The following is a 20,656-nucleotide window of genomic DNA, read 5'->3' as shown; positions in this document are numbered from 1 at the left end:
ATATATATATATATATATATATATATATATATATATAGGGATTGATAACCTACTCTCTGTTATGGTAGGTTATCAATCTATCCATTTTTTATTAGACAAAAAATATCCTTACTTTTTATAACTTTTAAGGGTACTTCATGTCTTTTTACAATCTCACATTTACTCACCCTCTTAACCCCTGAATTAATGTTCTCTCCCTCTCTCTCTCTCATACATATACATATACATACACATACAAACATACATACACATACATACATACATACATACACATACATACACATACATACACATACATACATATATATACATACATATACATACATACATACATACATATATACATACATACATACACACACACATATACATACATACATAGACATACATACATACATATCCATACATGCATACGTATGTATGTACATGCATGCATACACACACACACCGGAGAGAGAGAGAGAGAGAGAGAGAGAGAAAGAGAGAGAGAGAGAGAGGGGGAAAGAGCATTAATTGGGGGTTGAGAGGGTGAGTTAATGTGAGATTATAAAAAGACATAAAGCACCCTTAAAAGTTACAAAAAATAAGGGTATTTTTTGTCCAATGAAAAATGGGTAGATTGATAACCTACCATAACACAGAGTAGGTTATCAATCCCATATATATATATATATAGTTGAAACATCCTGCTCTATTGCAACAAAGATTTCAACAGAACTCCAAGAACCCAATTCTTGAAGAGAGTACCGGAAGCATTGAACACGAAAAGAAATCAAAATGCCCTCACTCCATCGCAAGAAAGATTTCAAAGAGAACTTCAAGAAAAACTCACTTCTTGAAGAGGGTAGCGGAAGTATAAGGAAAAAAAAGCAAGAATAAAATTCTTCGCGAGGCTATCAAGGATTCCAAACCTGTGGTACTTGGGTGGTCGACAGTCGTACACCGGCAGCCTCTGCCGCTGCCTCCCCGATTTTGATCCAAGAATCCTCCGAGCGTTACGGTTTTGAGGGTTTTGATCGAAGGGGAAGAAGCCATGGAGAAAAGGTGCGAACGTAGAGATTGGAGAACCCAGGTTGGCTATTTACAGGGTTAAGTCGGCCAGCCGATTGCCGACATACTGAGGCCGGGTTCAAGTTTGTGGACCGCTCTGAACCGGCTCCGGCCTGGCTTTTCGGGTCTACGTGAAATCCGGAGTACCCGGTTATAATGTCAGTGTAACCGGTTAAGATTCGCTGTAGAGAAGGGACAGCAGAGAGGAAACTAGGCCCTGTTTGGTCTCCAAATGAGTTTATGCGGCTTTTTAAATAATTCTATTTTTTCTTGAAAATTATTTATAATTAATGAGATAAAACTATTTGATCCCCCTGCTTTAACCCACCAATTTTGAACCCAGGCTCAGCCTGATTGCAGAAGACTAGAACCCAGCTGAAGGCAATTTGGTCGAAACATAATAATCTTCCTAGATTGGTTTACTCTAATTAATATCTTGTGTGGCTGATTTAGAGACCAATCTAGCATGACAACTAATAATGTTCTTAGGATTTAGGAAATAGTTGATAACTTCAGTTGAATCAAAATTTAAATTTGAAATACTTACCATATATGATTTGCAAAAAATATGGCTTTCTATGTAAATGAGTCCAGTTACATTTTGTTTTCTTTTTTCATCAATAGGGTCCAGTTAGAAAGGCTACAGAGTGGGACTACAGAAGCTTGTTTCTATAATACTAGCAGGCGAGGAATAAGAGAGAATAAAAACTAAATAAATCAAATGACTTCTCCCTCAATTGCTGCTCCAGTTTTGTGCTACATATAGGAGTGAAAGTTTAAAGCCTTGTCATGGCTTAGCTATCTGATAATGCAAAAAGCTTAATGCCTTAAGAAGGTAATATTTTTCTCCTTTTCCAAGAGCCAGTTTCAGGCTTGTTTAGATGAGTTTCTGCTTACATGGTTAATGTGTACCTGCTAGAGATTGGAGACTAACTTGAATTTGATGTGAAATGGATGGACTCTCATCTTCACCTACACATCTTGCCTCACCTCATTTTCCAGCCTTGAAGAAAATGACCCAGGGAAATCTTGTTCTCCTTCTAAAGCCTCGTCATGGCTTGGCCATCTGATAATGCAAAAAGCTTAATACCTTAAGAAGGTGATATTTTTCTCCTTTTCCAAGAGCCAGTTTCAGGCTTGTTTAGATGAGTTTCTGCTTACATGGTTAATGTGTACGTGCTAGAGATTGGAGACTAACTTGAGTTTGATGTGAAATGGATGGACTCTCATCTTCACCTACACATCTTGCCCCACCTCATTTTCCAGCCTTGAAGAAAATGACCCAGGGAAATCTTGTTCTCGAATTGACTGTTGTTATTCTACTCAAGTAGTTTCCTCATTGAATGACTTCATTAAACTTAGAATAAGATGATCTTGATCTGAAAATGTTAAACCCCCTCCAAAAAAAATCTCATTTTTGTAGTTTTTCCTTCCTAAAATGTTTATAAAGTACTATCACTTGATCTCCTGAATGAAATTTGGGCTCCAACCCTATTTGTAGTTTTTCATTTTGCTTGATTCGGAATTGAGACCGTTGATTCATGATTCACAATTCACACCTTTTGACTGAACTAACTTGATAGTGCTAAGGTTGAGAATTGGTTGACCATCACGTATTAACACGATACAGTCATGTTAAGATTTGTGGAGATTTAGCAGATAGATATTTGCTTGAAGCCATACATTAAACAATTACTGGGGAGAGAATACAATAAGATAAATGAAATAGTCTTTTTCTGCAAATTTGCATGTCATATATGAGTTATGAATTGTGGATTCTTGCAAAATGGATTTTTATCTTTTCACATGTGGAGATAATTATCTTTGAAGGGACTAGGCAATATTATTCGACGGATGCAGCTTTGCTTACTACTGATCTCAAATATTATGGAGAATGCATGCCCACTCGCCCTAAGGCAATATCAAATGGAGTATTTCAAAGGGACAACCCACTCATTTTTGCTCTCCCCCTCGCTATCTACCAAATATCTTTCTTGAAATATAGCATAGATTATTTTAAACACCTCTCTCTGTTCCTCTCCAAACAACTCTTTAAAGTAACTCATATGGCAACTCACAAAACCCTAAACCCTAAACCGCAACAACTCCAAAAACCCTAAATATTAAAAATCTAAACTCTAAACCCTACATGGCTACATCCAAGCCTTCCATAGGTAATCTCATTTTGGTAGATTAAACTGAAGGTGCAGCAGCACCGGATCCGATGACTGAAAGAAGCGAGTGCACCGAACGAGGACCATTAGGAGTCTTAACGTCCCCAAGCTTTTCTACTCCAGCCTCACTCATAGTTGTGAGACCAAACACAGGCCAAAAATTGAACTCAAACCAGTTGCACTGTTTCCAACCAACTTTCAAATTTTATTTATAAATATTATTTTCTTGGAGTTCTCATAAGATCTGTTCAGATATCTAAATAATTAGCAATTACAAGATTGACTGAGAAACCAGACAGGATTGATATGAGTATCGAAGTTATTGCATGGCCTGAATGAGCAATTTTTAGTAACACATGATCCATGAACGCTGGAAATATTCATGGCTGTGTCATAGACATCCACAAGCATTGTCCCATTAGCAGCAGCAACTAAAACATCCAATAAACCACCTACCGTTACAAACATATCCTCAAATCAGCAATTTCCTCAATTTAAACCTAATTTATAGTTATAACCAGGATTATCCATATACCCTGCTGCCACATTACAAACTTACGAGCCCGGAATATATTTATGCTATCAACTCAAAAAATAATCATTTGCTATGTAGAAATAGAAGTTAATATGATACTTTAGATAATGCAGGTATTAGGCATCACGAAACCTAGAACTAGAACCCACTTTTAGAGCAAAAAGATAACCACATTCCTTGGCAAATCACTAACTTCAGTTAAGAATTGGCTTCCCTGTGACATTAATCTAATTGCAAATTCCAAGTTCAGCAAACTTGCTTTTTCGTCAGATCTCATGTTACATGCAAAATTAGTGGAAAAGGTCACCTTTACTCCAAATAGGAACCTGCGAACTTGAAATGCAGAAAGGAAACTACTAGTACAAAGAGACTCCTGCATCGTAACTCTTTTGTTTCTCAAAATAAAGGGATACACGAAGCATATTCCACAGGACAAGCATAGTTGCAACTTATAACTCCAGCAAGCTAAGTTCGTTTGTTCAGATCTCACATTACATGCAAAATTAGCTAAAGTGATCAGTTTGATTCCAAGTAGTCGTAATGTACATATCCAAAATGCCAAAAAGAAAAAGATAAAGACCTCTACATTGAAACAGTTTCATCTCTTGCCATATAGATACGCATAGCACACGCATACTCGTACATAGTTACAACCTTCTCGGTCATTCTCCACATGGATTTTTAGCATGCAACTTTACGGGGAGAAGACTTGCCTGGTTTGTGTCGTCTAACCTTCACCCTCTTCTTCTGTGTCAACTTCTTCTCCAAGTCCTTGACTCTCCCATTAAGATCAGAAATAACCCCTAACTGCACTTTTCCTGCAAGAAGCAACTTTTCTAACATCTCCCTTAGCTTCTCATTTTCTTCCATCAGCTGCTTCTCCTCCATGCTCATATTGGTACTTGAAATTGGTCCAGCCATTGGAATGGAATCTTTAGGTTGAACCACAGCAATTCCCTCTTCTTTTGGAGCTGGAGTGCTTGCTTCATCAGGAGCTGCTTCTACAAGAGACATATGAGAGGACTCTCTATGGAGAATTTGCTCAAGGGATGAAGTTGTATCCTTATCCATAGTCGCTTCCTGTAGAGTTTCAGGTGCTGAAGGCATGTCTGTATCTTCAAGGACCTTATTAGCAGCAGCCAGTTTAGTTCCATTCTCCATGCCAGACTCAGAAGATCTAACTTGTACTGCAATTTGGTCCTCTGGCATCTCTAGGTTCTTTTCTACCACGCTGCGAACATCGTTACCCTCTTCAGAAGCCAGCGTAACAGGTCTTGCACACGTAGCTTCCATGTTTATAGTATCAGCAGCTGCATCTCCTATTGCCTTCTCTGCGAAACAATTTTCCTCTTCCGCTAGCAACATGTGAGGCTCCTCCTCTTTGGTTTCAGCTTGACTGAACCGAGCACCAGGTGCCTTGGCAAAATTAGATTCACTGACTCCTGGTATAGTTTCCAGAAAATCTACTGCATTGGTGACATGCAAAGTGCTCGGAACTTCCACACTCTTGCTGTCAGCAGTCGCATCTCCTGCTGTCTTCTCCTTAGAATCACTTTCTTCTGCCAATGGCAACATTTGGAGCTCTTCCTGTTTTCTGTCGGCTTCACTGATAGCATCCTTACCCTCAAAATTAGATTCAGCCATTCCTGGTAGAGGTTCTACGAACTCTACTGCATTAGAAACAGCTTCATGCTCTTCAACTTTGATTTCACCGGCTCCCCCAAGGTTGCACCCCTTCAACGATGGTACCAAACTGTTCTCCACTTCTAGATTCACCTGTGTGTTTGGTCGAGCACCATAATCACAAAACTCTTTGTTCGCTGACTCAAACTCTCGACAGCTAAGCCCTTGCATCTCTAGATGCTCCTCCAAATCCAACTTGGGAGCTTCATCTTTGGCAGAAGGTACCTCCTGAACTTTCTTGATAGTGGATACCAAGGGCACCAAAGGTTCCTCTAACTCAAGGGAAGGCTCTTCACTGAGCAGTTTTGACCCTACCAATGCCCCACCTTCAGAAACAGTTTGTTCCTCTCCCCGCAAAGGTGCTTCTTCATGCTCCCCATTCGCAACAGAAACCATTTCTTCGTTCAACAAATGTGCAGCCTCTCCTGGTGCAGCCTCTACCTCTTGATTTTCTAGTGCATCTCTTTTGTCCTCTTCCTCAGCCTCTTGCATTTCTTCACTAGATGTGAAATCTGAGGTACACTTCTTATCAGATAGTTGTTCACAAACATGCTCGGCCGATGGTTCAGCCACTGCAACCGATCTTCCAAGACAAGTGTGATCATCAGAAGCTTTGCTGCTAGCACTTTCTTCAATCTTAGCTGACTCATGATCTGCAGTAGTTTGTCTGCTTAGAGAATCAAGCTTCTCTTGCAGGCAAATGAGCTCCCTTGCAACAGATTTCCTGGCCTCCCTCACACTTTGGTGCAAGCCCTGGTAAGTTCATGTCAACTCGGAATTAAGACTCAAACCATTTCCAAAACGTGAGAGAAAAAGAGATTCATATTGTAGAGAAGTGCTGGTGATGCAAGCATAAATAGCAAATGCAACTAAATGACCAACATTATTGAACCTCTTTTCTCACTCAAACAAAGATTGTTTTAATAAGATTATGATCAATTGCAACAGAATTAACAAAAAAAAATGTTTAAAGCCCGTACCTGGATTGTATCCAGCTGCAAAAGCAGATTCATTATAGTCTCACCGATAACCACCTTCTGCTTCACATCTTGTCCCTCTGAAGAGGTTTCAAAACTTTGAATTTGTTTTTTAATATCTTCCACCTGTTGACGAATTCGAGCTACCTTGCGAAGTTTCTCCAAAGGTTGCCATCTTCTCACTTCAAACCCTCGATATGCAGACTGAATAAGAACTGCTGCATCTGATTCTGCTAAGTTCTTTCTTTCCTTCCTGACCTCTGTCTTTGTAATTTCTGCATCCTCCATGCCTCTGCTTTCCTCAATCTTTTTCTCCTGGTCATCAGATAACCCACCCTCAGAGTCGTTCGCTTCTACTCCCTTAGCATTCTCTGTAACAGCTTTCCCTGGAGCACCTTTCATTGAAATGATTGGCACTGAATCTTGGCTACTCCACGCCTCCTTCCCCACTTTGTTTGATGTCTTCTCCTTAACATCAACAATCCGGATTTCTTTCTTAGGAATTTCCTCTTTGGCCTCCTTCCAAGTTGAGCCATGTTCTTTATTGTCCTGATGAGTTCTCTCTTTCTCAATAAGGCCAGGTGGGCTAGGAGATCGGGATGCGCTGTTTCCATTCTTCCTTCTTGGCAATGGGTCCACTCTTAAACATACAGGAGTCAACTTTGACGACTTGACAGGTGATGATTGTTTGCCATCCAAAGACTTCTTCACTCCACAGTCTTCATTTTGTTTTTCAGAGATGATGGACTTCTTTTCGTCACTCTTTTCATTTTGCTTCTCGTTCCTCATCTGACTGCTTGCTTCCATCTGCTTAACTGGAATGGTTTTAGTTTTGGCTTCCTTTTCACTTACTGCTTCTTGCTGTGCTCGAGTTTTAGGCTCATCCTCTGCTACTCCTGCTTTCTCCTCCCTGTTCCCATTCTCCAGAAATTTCAGTGGGATAATCTTAAATTTTGGTGTTTCTTCTGAAACTTTTGGACCGTTGTTGATCTCCTTCAAATCTTTTACAGCCTCCTCCGGTTTATTATAACCAGGCATCCACATAATTGGCCATGGAAACTGACTCCTCCTCTCTTCATTCTGCGAGCCCTTCTTGTCATCTCCATTCTGCATCAGACCCATGCGGCTGTTAATGTCCAGAGGGATCCATCCATTCCAAATTCCAGGCTGTGCCTCAGAATTTTTGTCGGTGTCTTTCTCCTTCAAATAATTATGAGGAGCCCATGCTGGTGGATAAAAAGGGTAGTTTGGCAATTTAACCAGATTGGAGGAGTCACCCTCCTTCGGCTTTGGCTCTAGATCTGGCTTTTGTTCTTCAATCTTCACACTAGTATTCTCGCCCCCGCACTTATGATTTGGACACCCGCAGCAGTGATTTTTAGCCTCCTCATAATCATATCGAGCTTGATCAAATGAATAATGAGGTGGTGGCATGAAATAGGGCGGGCAGGCATCAGGATAAGCTAGATACGGTCCACTGTAGTAACAATGAGGAGGTGGCTGAATATGAGGGTATAGAGGTCTGAAACTACAATGCCCTGGAGAGTAAATATGGTTGCAACAGCTATGGCATTCGGTTGGATTTGGGTGGCTGGTGCTGCCATTGTAAGGCCATGGTCCAAAAGGTGAGGGAGGTTTTGATGAATCTACTCTCATCTGAGGAGGTACAGCTTCCCAGTTTGGATAGTAGTTATAAGGATAGGGAATGCGGTGAGGAAAATTCTGAGGGTACGGGTCCATGTATCTGCAAGCAGGAAACATTTTTCCGAGAGCTCGCGATAAAACTTTAACCCAATAGGGCAGGTTCTATGGCAGTGAGAACCTGCGGAGATTTCTCCCTATCTCACGGGTTAGGGACGAGAGATCGATCGATAGAATCGTCAATTCTGCAGGAACAAGCGCATAAAAAACAATGAAGTATTAGAAGCAATACAAGAGTGCAAAAGTGAGACCTGCTAAGCAGACAGCCAACAGCAACTGAACATTCTCTGCAGGACAGGGATCTCATCAAACAAAGCGATGGAAACAAAACAAAATAAGCAAATTTAAATATTTTTTAGACTGTAACCAAACATCTTCAATTACATCAATTAAAGTGGAGAGTCCATTGACGTCTTGCAAAACAGAAGGAACAGAGATGGAAACAGACAGACAAATCGGCACAAACCTCCCTGGAATTTTGATAAAATGAACATTAAATGGTGCTCTTCACAAGGCACGGTCTCATACGATGAAACCTTAGTTCGGATGGTACTGCCTCCTGCCCTCTAATTACGGGTAAAAGGTGAGGGTCCTGACCGTTCTAGAGACAAAATGGATGGTATCTTGAATTATACCTCAGAATTTAAAACAAATGGGTGATCTCACTTTAATAAAGTAATCATAAGGCATTAGATTTATGGCGCTGAGTTCAATGGTCGCATAACTCGTAAGGGCCCTAGTTAAGTCCCCAGTTAAGAACAACTTCGGTAAGAGGATCGAAGACAATCTCGAGTTTGGTTTCTTCTTTCATGATGTTCAATTGGATATCGGTCGATAAAATGATCCTAGCGACCTATTTCATTTGTTGCAGATTTTGTTTGAATTGGAGAGGCATATACCTCAATGGATCAATCAAATTTTATCTGTTGCAAAGTTGCCCAAGATAACATTTTTATGAAGAGGAAGATGCCAAAAACAAAAAAAAAACCGAAATCACTTAGTCTCGACGCGTCGAGACAAATTCAACAGCACAAAAAGTTACCATTTTCTCCGTTCATGAACCAAATCAAGAAAATAACTCCAGAAAACTAAATTCCGAGCCACACTACTCAACTCAAAGATGAAAGGGGACAAATGCAACTAAGAGCGATGTGAGAAAGGGAATGGGAGAAAGGACTTACAGATGAGGCGGATGTTTGATTGTTTTTGTAACCTTCCAAGCGATCCCACGAACCAAATGACTTTGTTACCGGTGCGACGCGGTCCGCAAACCCTTTTGCTTTCTCCTTTTGCTTCTTCTCTACCTTCTCTCTTGACGCCTTGGAGCTTCGCGATCTTCTCCGACGGGAACGAGCAGGCTTCTCCCCCTCTATTTATTTCCAAGTTCCCGAGACCCTTCGCGCCTTCCAGAGCTTTCTCGACGTGGACGCTGGAGAATGTTCGGCTCCGTTCTCGAGCTTTCTCGGGCCCTCTGGTCCGCCACGCGTAAATATCTGATTTATTGGCAATCTATTCTTAACAAAATATCATAAATCATAAAAGTCTTCAATAAATTATAAAAAATTATCAAAGACGTATATTATTATATTTATTTATGAAGTTTATATTTACATCTAATTAAATAAATAATGTTAGTGAAATTGTTTGTCTTATTTGGAAAATCGAAATCGCTCATATTTTGTTATATCCTCTTGTCATTTAAAATTATTATAATTATTTTTAAAAATTTTCTGTTTCTTATTATTTTTATTAATTGTAAAACTTTTTTTCTGATTCCAAATGCACTAATGTTCTGCTAAATTATCAATTAAAATATTAAATAAAAATACATCTCAAACATATAAATATAGTTTTTTTTGAATTATTTGGTGTAAATATAATTTAATTCTAATTTTTAAAAAATTAATTTATTTTATTTTTAAAAAAATTAATATACTCTTCCGAACATGCGGTCAGATTGATGCTCACGTCTTGTTTCTCACGGATGGGATAGACCTGGGTTGCAATTTTACAGAAATAAAAGCAAGATTTTTTTTCATATATACCTTCTAAATATATAAAATTATATAAATACTTTCGTAAGAATATTATTTATAGATTTTTTTATATATATACACCCATATCATTTAACGTCATTAAAAAATAAATGGCTTAGAATTAAAATGACTAAAATATCCTTATGAGTAGATATGAAAAAAAATTATAAGGTTATATACGCAATAGCAACTTTACGAGGGTATTCATGCAATTTTTTATATTTAGAAGGGTATATATTCAAAAAATATATTTAAAAAATTAATAATCGGTGAAAAGTTGCTAAGTCTTTTATGATTCTGTTGGATTAACAAGTCAAAAAAAGATTGAGTCACATTGTTAATTTTCTTTTTTAACATCTTAGACTCAATCAAGTTGGAATATTAGGTGATTATTTTGGTAATGCTATTCTTCATTTAATGTTGATATAATTATCATTATGAAATTTATGACATCATTATTTTTAAAAGATTAAAGCATATCAAATTTAAATTAATTATAGATGATTAAATTAGTATAATATTTTTTAGCGATTTGTAAATGCTGAGTTGATGTTTATTTTTTAGGCAAGAATTTTATAAAAGTGACATAATTTATTCTATAGAAGTTGATATTAACATGATTTAATCCTTTTTGTTATATTTTTTTATTAATGGTTATTTTTACTGAATTTTGATTATTTTTTATTAGATTTTTTTTAAAATGTATATCCTCCTAAACATGTGTAATTGCATGAATACCTCCATAAAGTTGCTATTTGCATATCTATCCATATCAAAATTTTCTTTTTGCATGTATACCCTTAAGAGTATTTCAGTTATTTTAATTTTAAATCGTTTATTTTTTAACGACGTTAGATGGTATGGGTACATATATAAAAAAGAGAGTAAAAAAAAATATACATACAAAATAAGTATTTTATGAAAATATATATGTAAATAGTAAGAGAGTATATATGCAAAAAAAATTCTAAAAGCAATTGCTGATGGCTAATAGAGTAAACATGTCGACAAAGTCACACTTAAATGCACTTTTGGTAAGTTAAGATCCACTTAATACAACACCTATCCCTTCTACTCTTTTTTTCCCCATTCTTTTTCCTCTTGAAAAGAATCCCCTCTAGTCATTTGCAAACACAGTGCGCAACAGATGGGCTTGGTCAGATTAAGACTATTAGGCTGCCCAAAACCAGGCCCAAAACCCAACTCAGGCGAAGCCAGCTAGATTCGGCCAACTGAAACCCCGAATGATCCAATTTTTTTACTACACTGACGACGTATCATAAATTTTTCTCATAGTTGTATCTAAATCTTATTTGTTTTTTTCTCTCTTTTTAAGAAAACAGGCGACTATAGAAATCTTATTGGTTTGCCCTAATTTATTTATTTATTTAGTCTTTCACAACAACTACACGTATCTTTTCTCTTCGAGCTCGAGCTTAGTCCAACCTTTTATTCGCCTGGCACGTCCATTTAAGTTGTATCTGGGCTCGAAGATGGGCTGTGTCAGCCCAATGGCCATCACCATCTCCGTATTTTGGGAACCAGTATTCCTTGCCCGGTTTAACAACGAATTAATTCTCATATAAGCGTAAAAAAGACCAAGTCGACTGCCCTTTTATCCACAACTGATGGAGTCTCAGGACTTCATCTTGTACATAGTTTACATTTTTTTTGTTGTTTCTGTGTTTTCCATCCAAAACCATGTTTAGGCTTGGATTTTTAGTCAAGTCATGTACTAAGACTGCTAAGCAAAAAAGGTCCACCTATGTATGATAGAAAGCCTAACCCAACTCCAAACTACCACACTTAATTGCTTGAGCCTTGACATTTCTTCAATGCCCACGGCCATCACTCATCTCTAGGAACAGAGGAGGATAGATGATAGTTTTGGAAATAGAATTGTACATGTTGAATGTATGGAATAAGTGGGAAAGAAGTTAGAAAATAGAAAAAAAAAATATACAACATAAGTATGCAAAATTATGCAGAAATCTGTAGAAAACAACATAGAGAAAAGAAGAAAAAAAATATTGTTCATATGAACAGTAACCCGACCTGTTCACAAAATAGTAACCCAACCCGTTATTGTTCACGGAACAGTAACCTAGTCCGTTACTGTTCACGGGACAATAACCCGACCCGTTACTGTTCACGAGACAGTAATAAACGGTTAGAGGAAAGATATGAGCTATTGGATAAAGATTAGTGGAAAAATTATAAAAATCGTTTTGGAGAATTTTAGGAAGATTGTTCAGCTATTTTGGGCTATAAAAAGAGGGGACAACAACCATTAAAAAAAAGAGAAGAAAACCTAAAAAGATGAGTGCCATCGTGGGCGAAGCCTTGAGAAATCATCTTTCTTCTACTTTCATCCAGCTTCTTAACTTATTTCTTCTTAAAGCCATCTTTTCGACCCCGTCATCCTTCGTCTCGATGCCTTGGTGGAATGTAGCCTAAAGATTCTCATTGAATTGAAGGGACTAAACTCGCATAAATAATTATCCGACTAGTTCTATCGTCATCTTTTACCCAACCCTCTTTTCTTCATCCATCAATCATTATCTCCACCCATTATCATTACCATCGTTGCCATCTATCACATTCTTGGAATCCAAATTTACTGGCTGTATCTTTTTGTTGTTCGGTTGCAGTTATTTTCAGTTTGCTTCATTAGTTATACTTTGTTGATTAGGCTTGATATCTAACATGTTCTATTTTGTGTTCATATATTTCTATGATGATCTTTTGAAATAATGAGCATAGTGCCTAATCAACCGCACCATAATTAACTATTATAAAATCAATCTACATATGTAATGGTTGATTATATGTTGCACCAACAACAAGAGGAAAAGGCCATCATAGAGAGTACTTCAACGTTCAATATTCCGCCCATCATGCAACTGCAATAAAATGTAGAATAGCAATAGACAATATTTTGGCCTTAAAAATGGTCAAAATTTTCTTTATTATTGTAAAGGAAAACTAGCATGGTGGCTTTTTGGGTGCATCAGCTTCAAAAATATTCAGATTCAAAATTCATAACTTCGTCATCAGCAGGATAATCTCTGGACCGTCCAAGTGGCAATGCTATTCTCTTGGTTTGTGCAAAAAGAACCTTTGTAACTAGAGAAATTCGACACCTAATTGTATTCATCCTTCTCTCCAATGTTGTATAGCTAAAGAAATAAATGAACTAAATAGAGGAAGGTTTTAAAGAAGAGAATAAAATGTCAAGAGCCAGAGCTATCTTTATATATATGTATATATGGGGTCAGAGAGCTATCTATTTTAAACAAGTGATTACATTAACATCAAACATCTTTTAAGAGAAGAGATACGTAACCATCTTACTCATAAGACCATTTTAAACAAAAAATAATAATAATAATTACAACTTATAGTAGATTACATCATGAAGAGACCTGTACAATTGAAAGATAAATATTTTCCAATTAAAAACAGATAAATATTATTTACCTTCAGGTCTTTGTTGGAAAAATATTATACAAGTCGTTTAGGTTAACCACCACCCCTGCGGCGCATGAATCTCGATCTCCAAAAGCTTGCATTTTGTTCATAAGGGTGATACATGTACCGATATTTTGACAGAATGAAACCAATGTACAAGCACCATACAGAATATTCGCGCTATAAGAAAAAATTGTAAACTAGTAGAGCAGACCTGCATTCCGTTGGAGTGCCCATGCTGCTGCAGAAAGCGATAGCCATCTCATCATGCAGCCAGAAAACTGCACTGCAAAGGATATGAAGTTCCGATATCTCCTTGCTCCTGAAAGGCCTGATGCTAAATCCCTGTGCTGTGGAAGATTCAACAATATTTTGGTGATAAGCTAGTTTACATGTTAAAAAATTACAGTTACAAAATATATCGCATCAAAGATACAATCACACATAAAGAGGTAGCAATTTCATTAGTCTAGCATGTTTCAACATGAAGCACCGAACAGTTGATTATGTATTCACAGGACTCCATATCTACAATTTGTTAAGAATAAAACTATTGAACCAAACACTAGTGCCTAAAACACTAAATTTGCTGACTAAACACCTTATGAGTTTAGTCCAAACCCTTTTTTCCCCCTTATTATCTCTAAAAGGGGAATCAACCGAATTACATACAAGTCCTAGCCACCAATGAACGAGAAAAGCTTGATTTTTCTTATTTCCACACATGGAGTCGCTAAAAAAAGAAAAACCTGAGCACCACAGCAGAGCATACTGTGCCAGAACCAAATCAAACAGCACGGCAATGGGAACAGACAGGTCTCACTGCTTTGTCCTTACAACCAGTTGGGAGCAAAAGTATGTGGTACACCCTGCTCAGAATTAACACTCTCGACTTGGCTTCCAGAGTGGCTCCCAAGACCTGCATCACTAGTTAGCATTGCCATTAAACTCCCACCATGCACTCTACCTTCTGGAAGAGAAACTACAGGATGCATTGCTGACTTCTGATGCCCACTCCAACTTGATTGACTTTGCCTGCCAGTTTCCATATTGGTGAACATGTCTCGATCAACAACCACCTCTTTCATCTTCTCGGCTATGTGGCCACCGTGAACACGATGGTCTTCCACCTGGGCGGTGTGTGCAGCACAGAGCCCAATTTTTCCCCTGGCAAAGCGATCACATGGGGGGCCACCAGCACCAAAAACTGAACCTGCTTGGCCCCAAGAGCAGCGCTTACCTCCCCCATGTGCCTTGCAGAAATCAGTGCTTCCCTGAGCGCTCTTCCCACAACCCTCAAACTTGCATCGCTTCCCCCCACCATGACGAACACAGAAATCAGTCCGCCCTCTAGCGCTCCTAGTGCACTCCGGTGCAGCACACCTCTTCCCCCCACCGTGGGCAACACAGAACTCAGTTCCACCATGCACACTCTTTGAACAACCACCTGGGAATGCACAACGCTTCCCTCCACCATGCCCCTTACAGAAGGGTGTGCTTCCTTCAGCTCCCTTGGTGCAGCCTGGAAATGTGCACCTCTTACCTCCACCATGTGCCTTGCAAAACATTGTGCTGCCCTGTGCGCCCTTAGTGCATTGTGGATATTGGCAGCGACGGCCACCCCCATGGGAGATGCATAGACCAGAATGAGTTATCCAATGGGCAATGGGCAAATCGACCTCACAGACATAAGTTATGAACTCATATCTGACCTCACAGACATAAGTTATGAACTCGATCAAAATATGGTTGAGCAATGGGCAAATCGATGTCCATCTGACCCACTTCTGCCTCTAGGTATCCAATTATTAACGTTCTAGGATCTTAAAAAAAAAAAAAATCCTTTAAGATTGCTATACCAAATATTAAAAATTGATATGCTTGATAGTCATGTAATATAGAAAATCCTTAGTTTACATTGCAATGTGCAATGTAATTTTGACCTAATTCATTCTCTTTCGCCAGATCTAACCCAGCTCTTGAAGTAAATAAGACGCCTATGATCATGCGATAAAACATCAAGTATTAACGCTCTAGTATCTTATAACAAATTAATTCCTTTAAGATTTTTATACTTAATATTAAAAAAATCAATATGCTTGATGCTCATGTTGCAATGTGCAATGCAGCTTTGACCTAATTCATTTTCTTTCACCAGATCTAGCCATCACTTGAAGTAAATATGATGCCTATGATGACACGATAACCCATCAAGTAATTCTAAAGAAGCGACACCATGAAATCTGGAAGTCCACAGCATCTCAAAATGAAAAGTGGTGCACTGATATATGAAAATTAACACAAAAGGGGCGTACATGGGATAATTCTTGATCCTATCTGAAGTCTAACACAAGGTAGCTGAGCCATAATATAAGAAGCATTAAAATTGCTCAAATAATGAGAAAGGATGTGCACTAGATCCTTGGCAACCAAATTAGTGTACTGATTTGCGCATGCAGGTCACCGCCACAAATGTCAAACATGGGACTGGGTCATATAGGTATTCTATCATTTGTGCATCACTATGAATTGGAGTAATGGTTTGTAGGATCAGTGTAGATGATTTGGGAACTCAAGATCTTCGTAGGCACGCTGGCCCACGTGTGTCTCCCATCTCTGTCTGTGTCCGCGAGAGAGGGAGAGAAAGAAAATTAGAAAAAAGTAGTTCTTCTGTCACAACAAAAAGGGGAAATATTATATTGTATATCAAAAAAAAGGAACTATCTGTTATGAATAATTTATTGTAAAACATAAAGAAAATTTAAAAAAGTAGTAGCAGCTTAGATAACATGTCAGTCGTCAGATCTGCAAAATTTATCCCATGAAACATTGCAGTATTACACATAGTTTTAATCTTGGTTATCCAATTGAAGATATCAAGCATCTGTTAGCTTCTAATAGTCAGACATGAATGCACACACTTCTGGTGTGAAATTCAATCATTTTAGAATGTGTATTGTGCAAATTTATGAAATCCATGGGGTCTAGATGATAAGATCCAACGATTTAATTATTTGTAAAGGCATAAAAAAATGATGTCAATTAGTTTTATTGACACAGAAGAAATGGAATGTTAATAGATCTGCACAACTAATAGAGGGAGAAAGAGCATTCAAACAGCCATTAACATATTTGTTAAGATGAAGAGGCCTATCCATGGACAGACACAGGTTGCAGTAGATTGGTGCGCGTAAAACATGCAAGATGAGGTCAGAGAATAAACACTTAAAAGGTAGAAAAGGCAGATTTAGGATCGGACAGGCAAACAGAGAAGGATCAACCTATTCTTCATGAAGAATGAAGGTAGCAGAGTTTGGGAGAGGCATGAAGATAGAGTAGGAGTCTTATGGTGCTTGAGTTCTCAATATGCTTTGAACTTTCACTCAAAGTGGAATTAATACTGGGCTGATTTCAGATTTATGTCCGAGACAAACTTATTGGGCTAAATTTACATATGTGAGCTATGCATGTCAATTCTTGTCATTTCTTCAGTTTTTCAATCTTGGAAACACCTCTACACTAGAAGCACTGCAACATTGCATCCGAAGAGATCGACAGCAAAATGAGCTTTTTGGCATTAGAAGAAATATCTTAACTCAGATCTTATATTCATTCCAATTGTCCCATGCCAGATTATCATCAAAAGTACAAAATGATATATTATACTCAAATTATGATTATTCAATATCACATTTTCAAAATAATGTTTCCATTATCTCACTGCAAAGCCAACGAAATGAAATTCCGAAAGGTCCAAAATAACATATCACACCTTCAAATGATTTGATTTCAATATTATATCCTTAATATAGTTTATTTTCGTTTTAGTTTTATTTCCCTAATCTTAGTTAATGTTTTAGTTTGGCAAAACTATCAATAGAAATTGTTGGAACTGAAGCTGAAAGCACCAAATACCAATTTAGACCCAACCAATATCAAAACTAAAACTGAGTTTCGAACCTTGGTTCTCGAATAACAGAAATCACTACCACCAGGATTCATGAAACAGATTAGGAGAGGTTAATTTTCAAAACAAAATAAGGATAACTCAACAGAATAATCAGTCCATTAACCAAAATACAGAGAAACTGATAATCACAGCATATTTACACAAAAACCAAAAAATGAGTATTTAAACCAGCGTTGGAACCATTAAAGTAGATAAACAGATGATGTGAAATTAGTCAGTGATTCCAGTAGGAATCATGATTAGAATAACGTCAGCAATTAGAGAACATATATTCCTTAAAACATGGAGGAACAGAAACGCATATGATGCCCCAAGATTAGAGAACTTGTCTAAATTAAAAGCTATATAAGCACGCGAATCTGATCTGACAAATCCATCCAGATATCAAATTACCAAATTAGATTGATGAAAAGTTCCAGTCACTCAAAGCAAGGCTTTGAAAAAAAAATGCCTAAAAATAACTAATATAAACAGATGGTAGATCAGCGAGATTATTGGAGGGATCCACCTACTGGAAGGAAACAGCATGCAGACCAAGACAGTAGCTCGTCCTTGTGAGAGCTAGACAAACCTCAAGCCACGCGCAAGGTTCACGGACTACCTATGTTTCAGTGCACAAAACCACTGATGATGATGTATCTGCATGAGGAAAAATAGTAAGAGAAAGGGCAAGGTTAATAGCTTTTAATTTGTCCGTGACATAAAATATAGGTGCAGCCAATAAATTAACATACTACTTATAAATTTTATAACTATACGCATGTATATTGTAAATAGCACTCCAGATTCACTAGACCTTTATATACCACTACCTTCCGTATCTTGACCAGCAATGAGAAATACACGGTTACGCTCCGAATACGGACCACGCCTCTGACCTTCACCTAAAGATGAAGGCTTTTCCTTGTTCTAGAGCAAAATGTGACGGCTTTTTTCAAAGACCAAACATAAAAACGGAATAAAAACAAGAAAAAGAAGAAAAACCAAGTAAAACCCTCAGGAATCAAGAAATTACAAGCGCAAACAGACCAATCCCAGAACATCGATCGGATTTTAATTATAAAAACACGAATCCCGCAAGGGTTCATGTATCGAGTCCAAAGTTTTCTAGACAATCCGACGAAAAAAAGATTACAAATATAAAAAAAAAAAACTAAGAACGAAGCGAAAGCCAGAGTTTTGAAGAAGGAAGAAGGAATTTTAACGAATAAGAACACGAAATTCGAACAAGATTTTTCAATCCAACAGAGATATGACACGCGAAAGTTTCGTCAGAACACGAGCTACCTCCAAGGAACGCCGAACCGAGCAACAAAGATCAAAAGAGAGCAGGAACCCGTATAAATACACAGATCGCGCCGGCGGCGCGAGAGAGACGGAAAGGAAGGGGGCCGCACCTGGCATCGGTGATTCCAAGAAAAAGGAATCGAAGAACCCGAGCAGCTTGAGATCCCAAGCGAGGCGATGGGGACTAGGGTTTCTCCTGGACGGGAGCAAGAACCAGAGCCACGGGGGGAGAGAGAGAAACGAGGCAAAACGAAAGCAAGAGGATAAGAAAAACCCCAGCTCCCGGATAAAAACAGTAGAACCATGGAAACCAGCGCAAGTGGCCGGAAAAACCATTATATTAAAAAAAGAAATGGACACATGAGTCCTCCTTGCTCAACCTAATTCCAACATAGTCACTTTCTTCTTTCAAAAAAATATTAATTTAAACGTTTGGATCAGGGAGACAAACAAGTGCTTTGTTAATTCTACTAATTATTTTTAATATGACGTTAATTTATCTATTATCATTATATAAATTCTTCAAAACCTTTTTCATTATTCAAAATGTCACAATAAGGAATTTATAATAAAAGAAATTCGTGTTATAACAAATAAAATAATAATTAAAAGAATTTTGCTGCGGTGCTTCTAACTTTTCCGATCTTAGCCATAGATTCGAGAATCAAGTCTCAAAATAAAATATTGGATAGTCGATAATAAAGGATCAAAATCTATATTTTTTTTTACCCAACCCCAATTACTCTTCCGATCTTAACGAGAAATTGGTCGTCATCAACACTAGTGAACATGTTATTGCTACTCCTCCGATGATCTAAAACGTTCTTTATGGTGTCCACCCAAGCTGGGAGGGATCTACCGACCTAGTGATGGCCTTAGCTATCTCCTTTCAAAGGATGATGAGGTCTTTAGATGGGACATCATCAATCTGGCAATAGCCTTAGCCATCTTCTTTAGAGGGATGATGAGGTCCCTAGGTGGGACACCACGAATTGTCAAAGTCAAGCATGATCCATCCAACGATAAAACTAATGGAGATGCCATCGTCAAGCATGCTAAAGGAATGAAGTGGCGGTATATGTCATCAGAGTAGGAGAAGAGATTGGCAAGGTTGAGTTGGCTTGGACGGCGAGGGGTGTGGAGGTTGTCAAAGGCTAACACAAATGGTGATAGAGAGGAGTTGGAAGTGGCAATCTGAAGGCTAAGGATGGATGGAAATTTGGTGGAAAAGAAAGCGACGCCATTGCCATTGTTGTTGCTGGATTCTATTTTCATCACCGGTTACCTCTTTATTTTTCGGTATACCTTTTTAACAATGGATGGCTACGGTTATGACTTTATTCTTATTAAAAAAAATATATGAAGCACATAGGAATCATTTTTGTTAAACGCTTGGAGCGGTAGGATCATTTTGTCCCGTTGAAATGGTATTTAAGGCAGAAAAATAAACTAATTTGAGATTTGGAAGGAAGTCATGGACTGATGTGTTAAAATACCACGTCGGCGTTGTTGCGCGGACCCGAGCCTTCCGAGCCGGGTGGTTAGGGGCCGCCCCGAGGCAATGACACGTCATCCTTGGCGTCAGCCTGGTTGGGCCCCACGCAACGAGAGTCAGCGGTAGGTTCGTGGTTCGTCGGCGCGGGTGCTCGCTGCTGCGGCGTCGGGTCTCTTTTTCGGTCTCTTTTCCTCGGCGCTGCTACAGGTTATGCGTCCCGACGTGCGGGCCCCACGAATCCCCTGCCTCTGAAATGTCGTCCTCTGGGTCGACGCTC

At 38.4% G+C, this 20,656-nt stretch overlaps 2 protein-coding genes across 7 annotated transcripts; both read right to left on the bottom strand.

Annotated features, from left to right (window-relative positions):
* Positions 1-4,262: 4,262 nt before the first annotated feature.
* Positions 4,263-19,233, bottom strand: LOC103710873 (uncharacterized). Of its 6 annotated transcripts, XM_088722402.1 has the most exons (8): positions 18,995-19,191; positions 18,410-18,506; positions 18,110-18,236; positions 13,842-13,977; positions 13,637-13,721; positions 9,302-9,613; positions 6,423-8,305; positions 4,263-6,195 (listed from the first exon to the last, which is right to left on the bottom strand). In XM_088722402.1, the coding sequence occupies exons 7-8, from the start codon at positions 8,178-8,180 to the stop codon at positions 4,441-4,443; spliced, it is 3,513 nt and encodes a 1,170-aa protein (XP_088578528.1). In that variant the 5' UTR covers positions 8,181-8,305; positions 9,302-9,613; positions 13,637-13,721; positions 13,842-13,977; positions 18,110-18,236; positions 18,410-18,506; positions 18,995-19,191; the 3' UTR covers positions 4,263-4,440. The 6 variants fall into 6 exon arrangements, with proteins under 6 accessions (XP_088578528.1, XP_088578527.1, XP_088578532.1 ...); XM_088722401.1 differs by having other exon boundaries at positions 13,637-13,977; positions 18,106-18,236; XM_088722406.1 differs by lacking the exon at positions 18,410-18,506 and having other exon boundaries at positions 18,106-18,236.
* Positions 14,061-15,634, bottom strand: LOC148703559 (uncharacterized). Its single transcript, XM_088723016.1, has 2 exons — positions 15,545-15,634; positions 14,061-15,420 (listed from the first exon to the last, which is right to left on the bottom strand). The coding sequence occupies exons 1-2, from the start codon at positions 15,632-15,634 to the stop codon at positions 14,461-14,463; spliced, it is 1,050 nt and encodes a 349-aa protein (XP_088579142.1). The 3' UTR covers positions 14,061-14,460.
* Positions 19,234-20,656: the final 1,423 nt, after the last annotated feature.

This window comes from Phoenix dactylifera, chromosome 5, assembly GCF_051530095.1.
Source record: "Phoenix dactylifera cultivar Ajwa chromosome 5, Ajwa_hap1_PhDact_Kaust_v1.1, whole genome shotgun sequence".
NCBI lineage: Eukaryota > Viridiplantae > Streptophyta > Magnoliopsida > Arecales > Arecaceae > Phoenix > Phoenix dactylifera.
Note: the sequence above shows the minus strand (reverse complement) of the source record. Positions and strands in the feature narration are given on the sequence as shown.

What these genes read in the sequence shown, in the direction of transcription:
- LOC103710873 (XM_088722405.1), bottom strand. Translation starts at nt 8,180, where the DNA reads ATGTTTCCTGCTTGCAGATACATGGACCCGTACCCTCAGAATTTTCCT. An exon ending in TGCAGCTGGATACAATCCAG is followed by an intron (nt 6,196 to 6,422) that starts GTACGGGCTTTA and finishes TGAACTTACCAG; the next exon opens with GGCTTGCACCAAAGTGTGAG.
- LOC148703559 (XM_088723016.1), bottom strand. Translation starts at nt 15,634, where the DNA reads ATGATCATAGGCGTCTTATTTACTTCAAGAGCTGGGTTAGATCTGGCG. An exon ending in ATTACATTGCACATTGCAAT is followed by an intron (nt 15,421 to 15,544) that starts GTAAACTAAGGA and finishes TTGGATACCTAG; the next exon opens with AGGCAGAAGTGGGTCAGATG.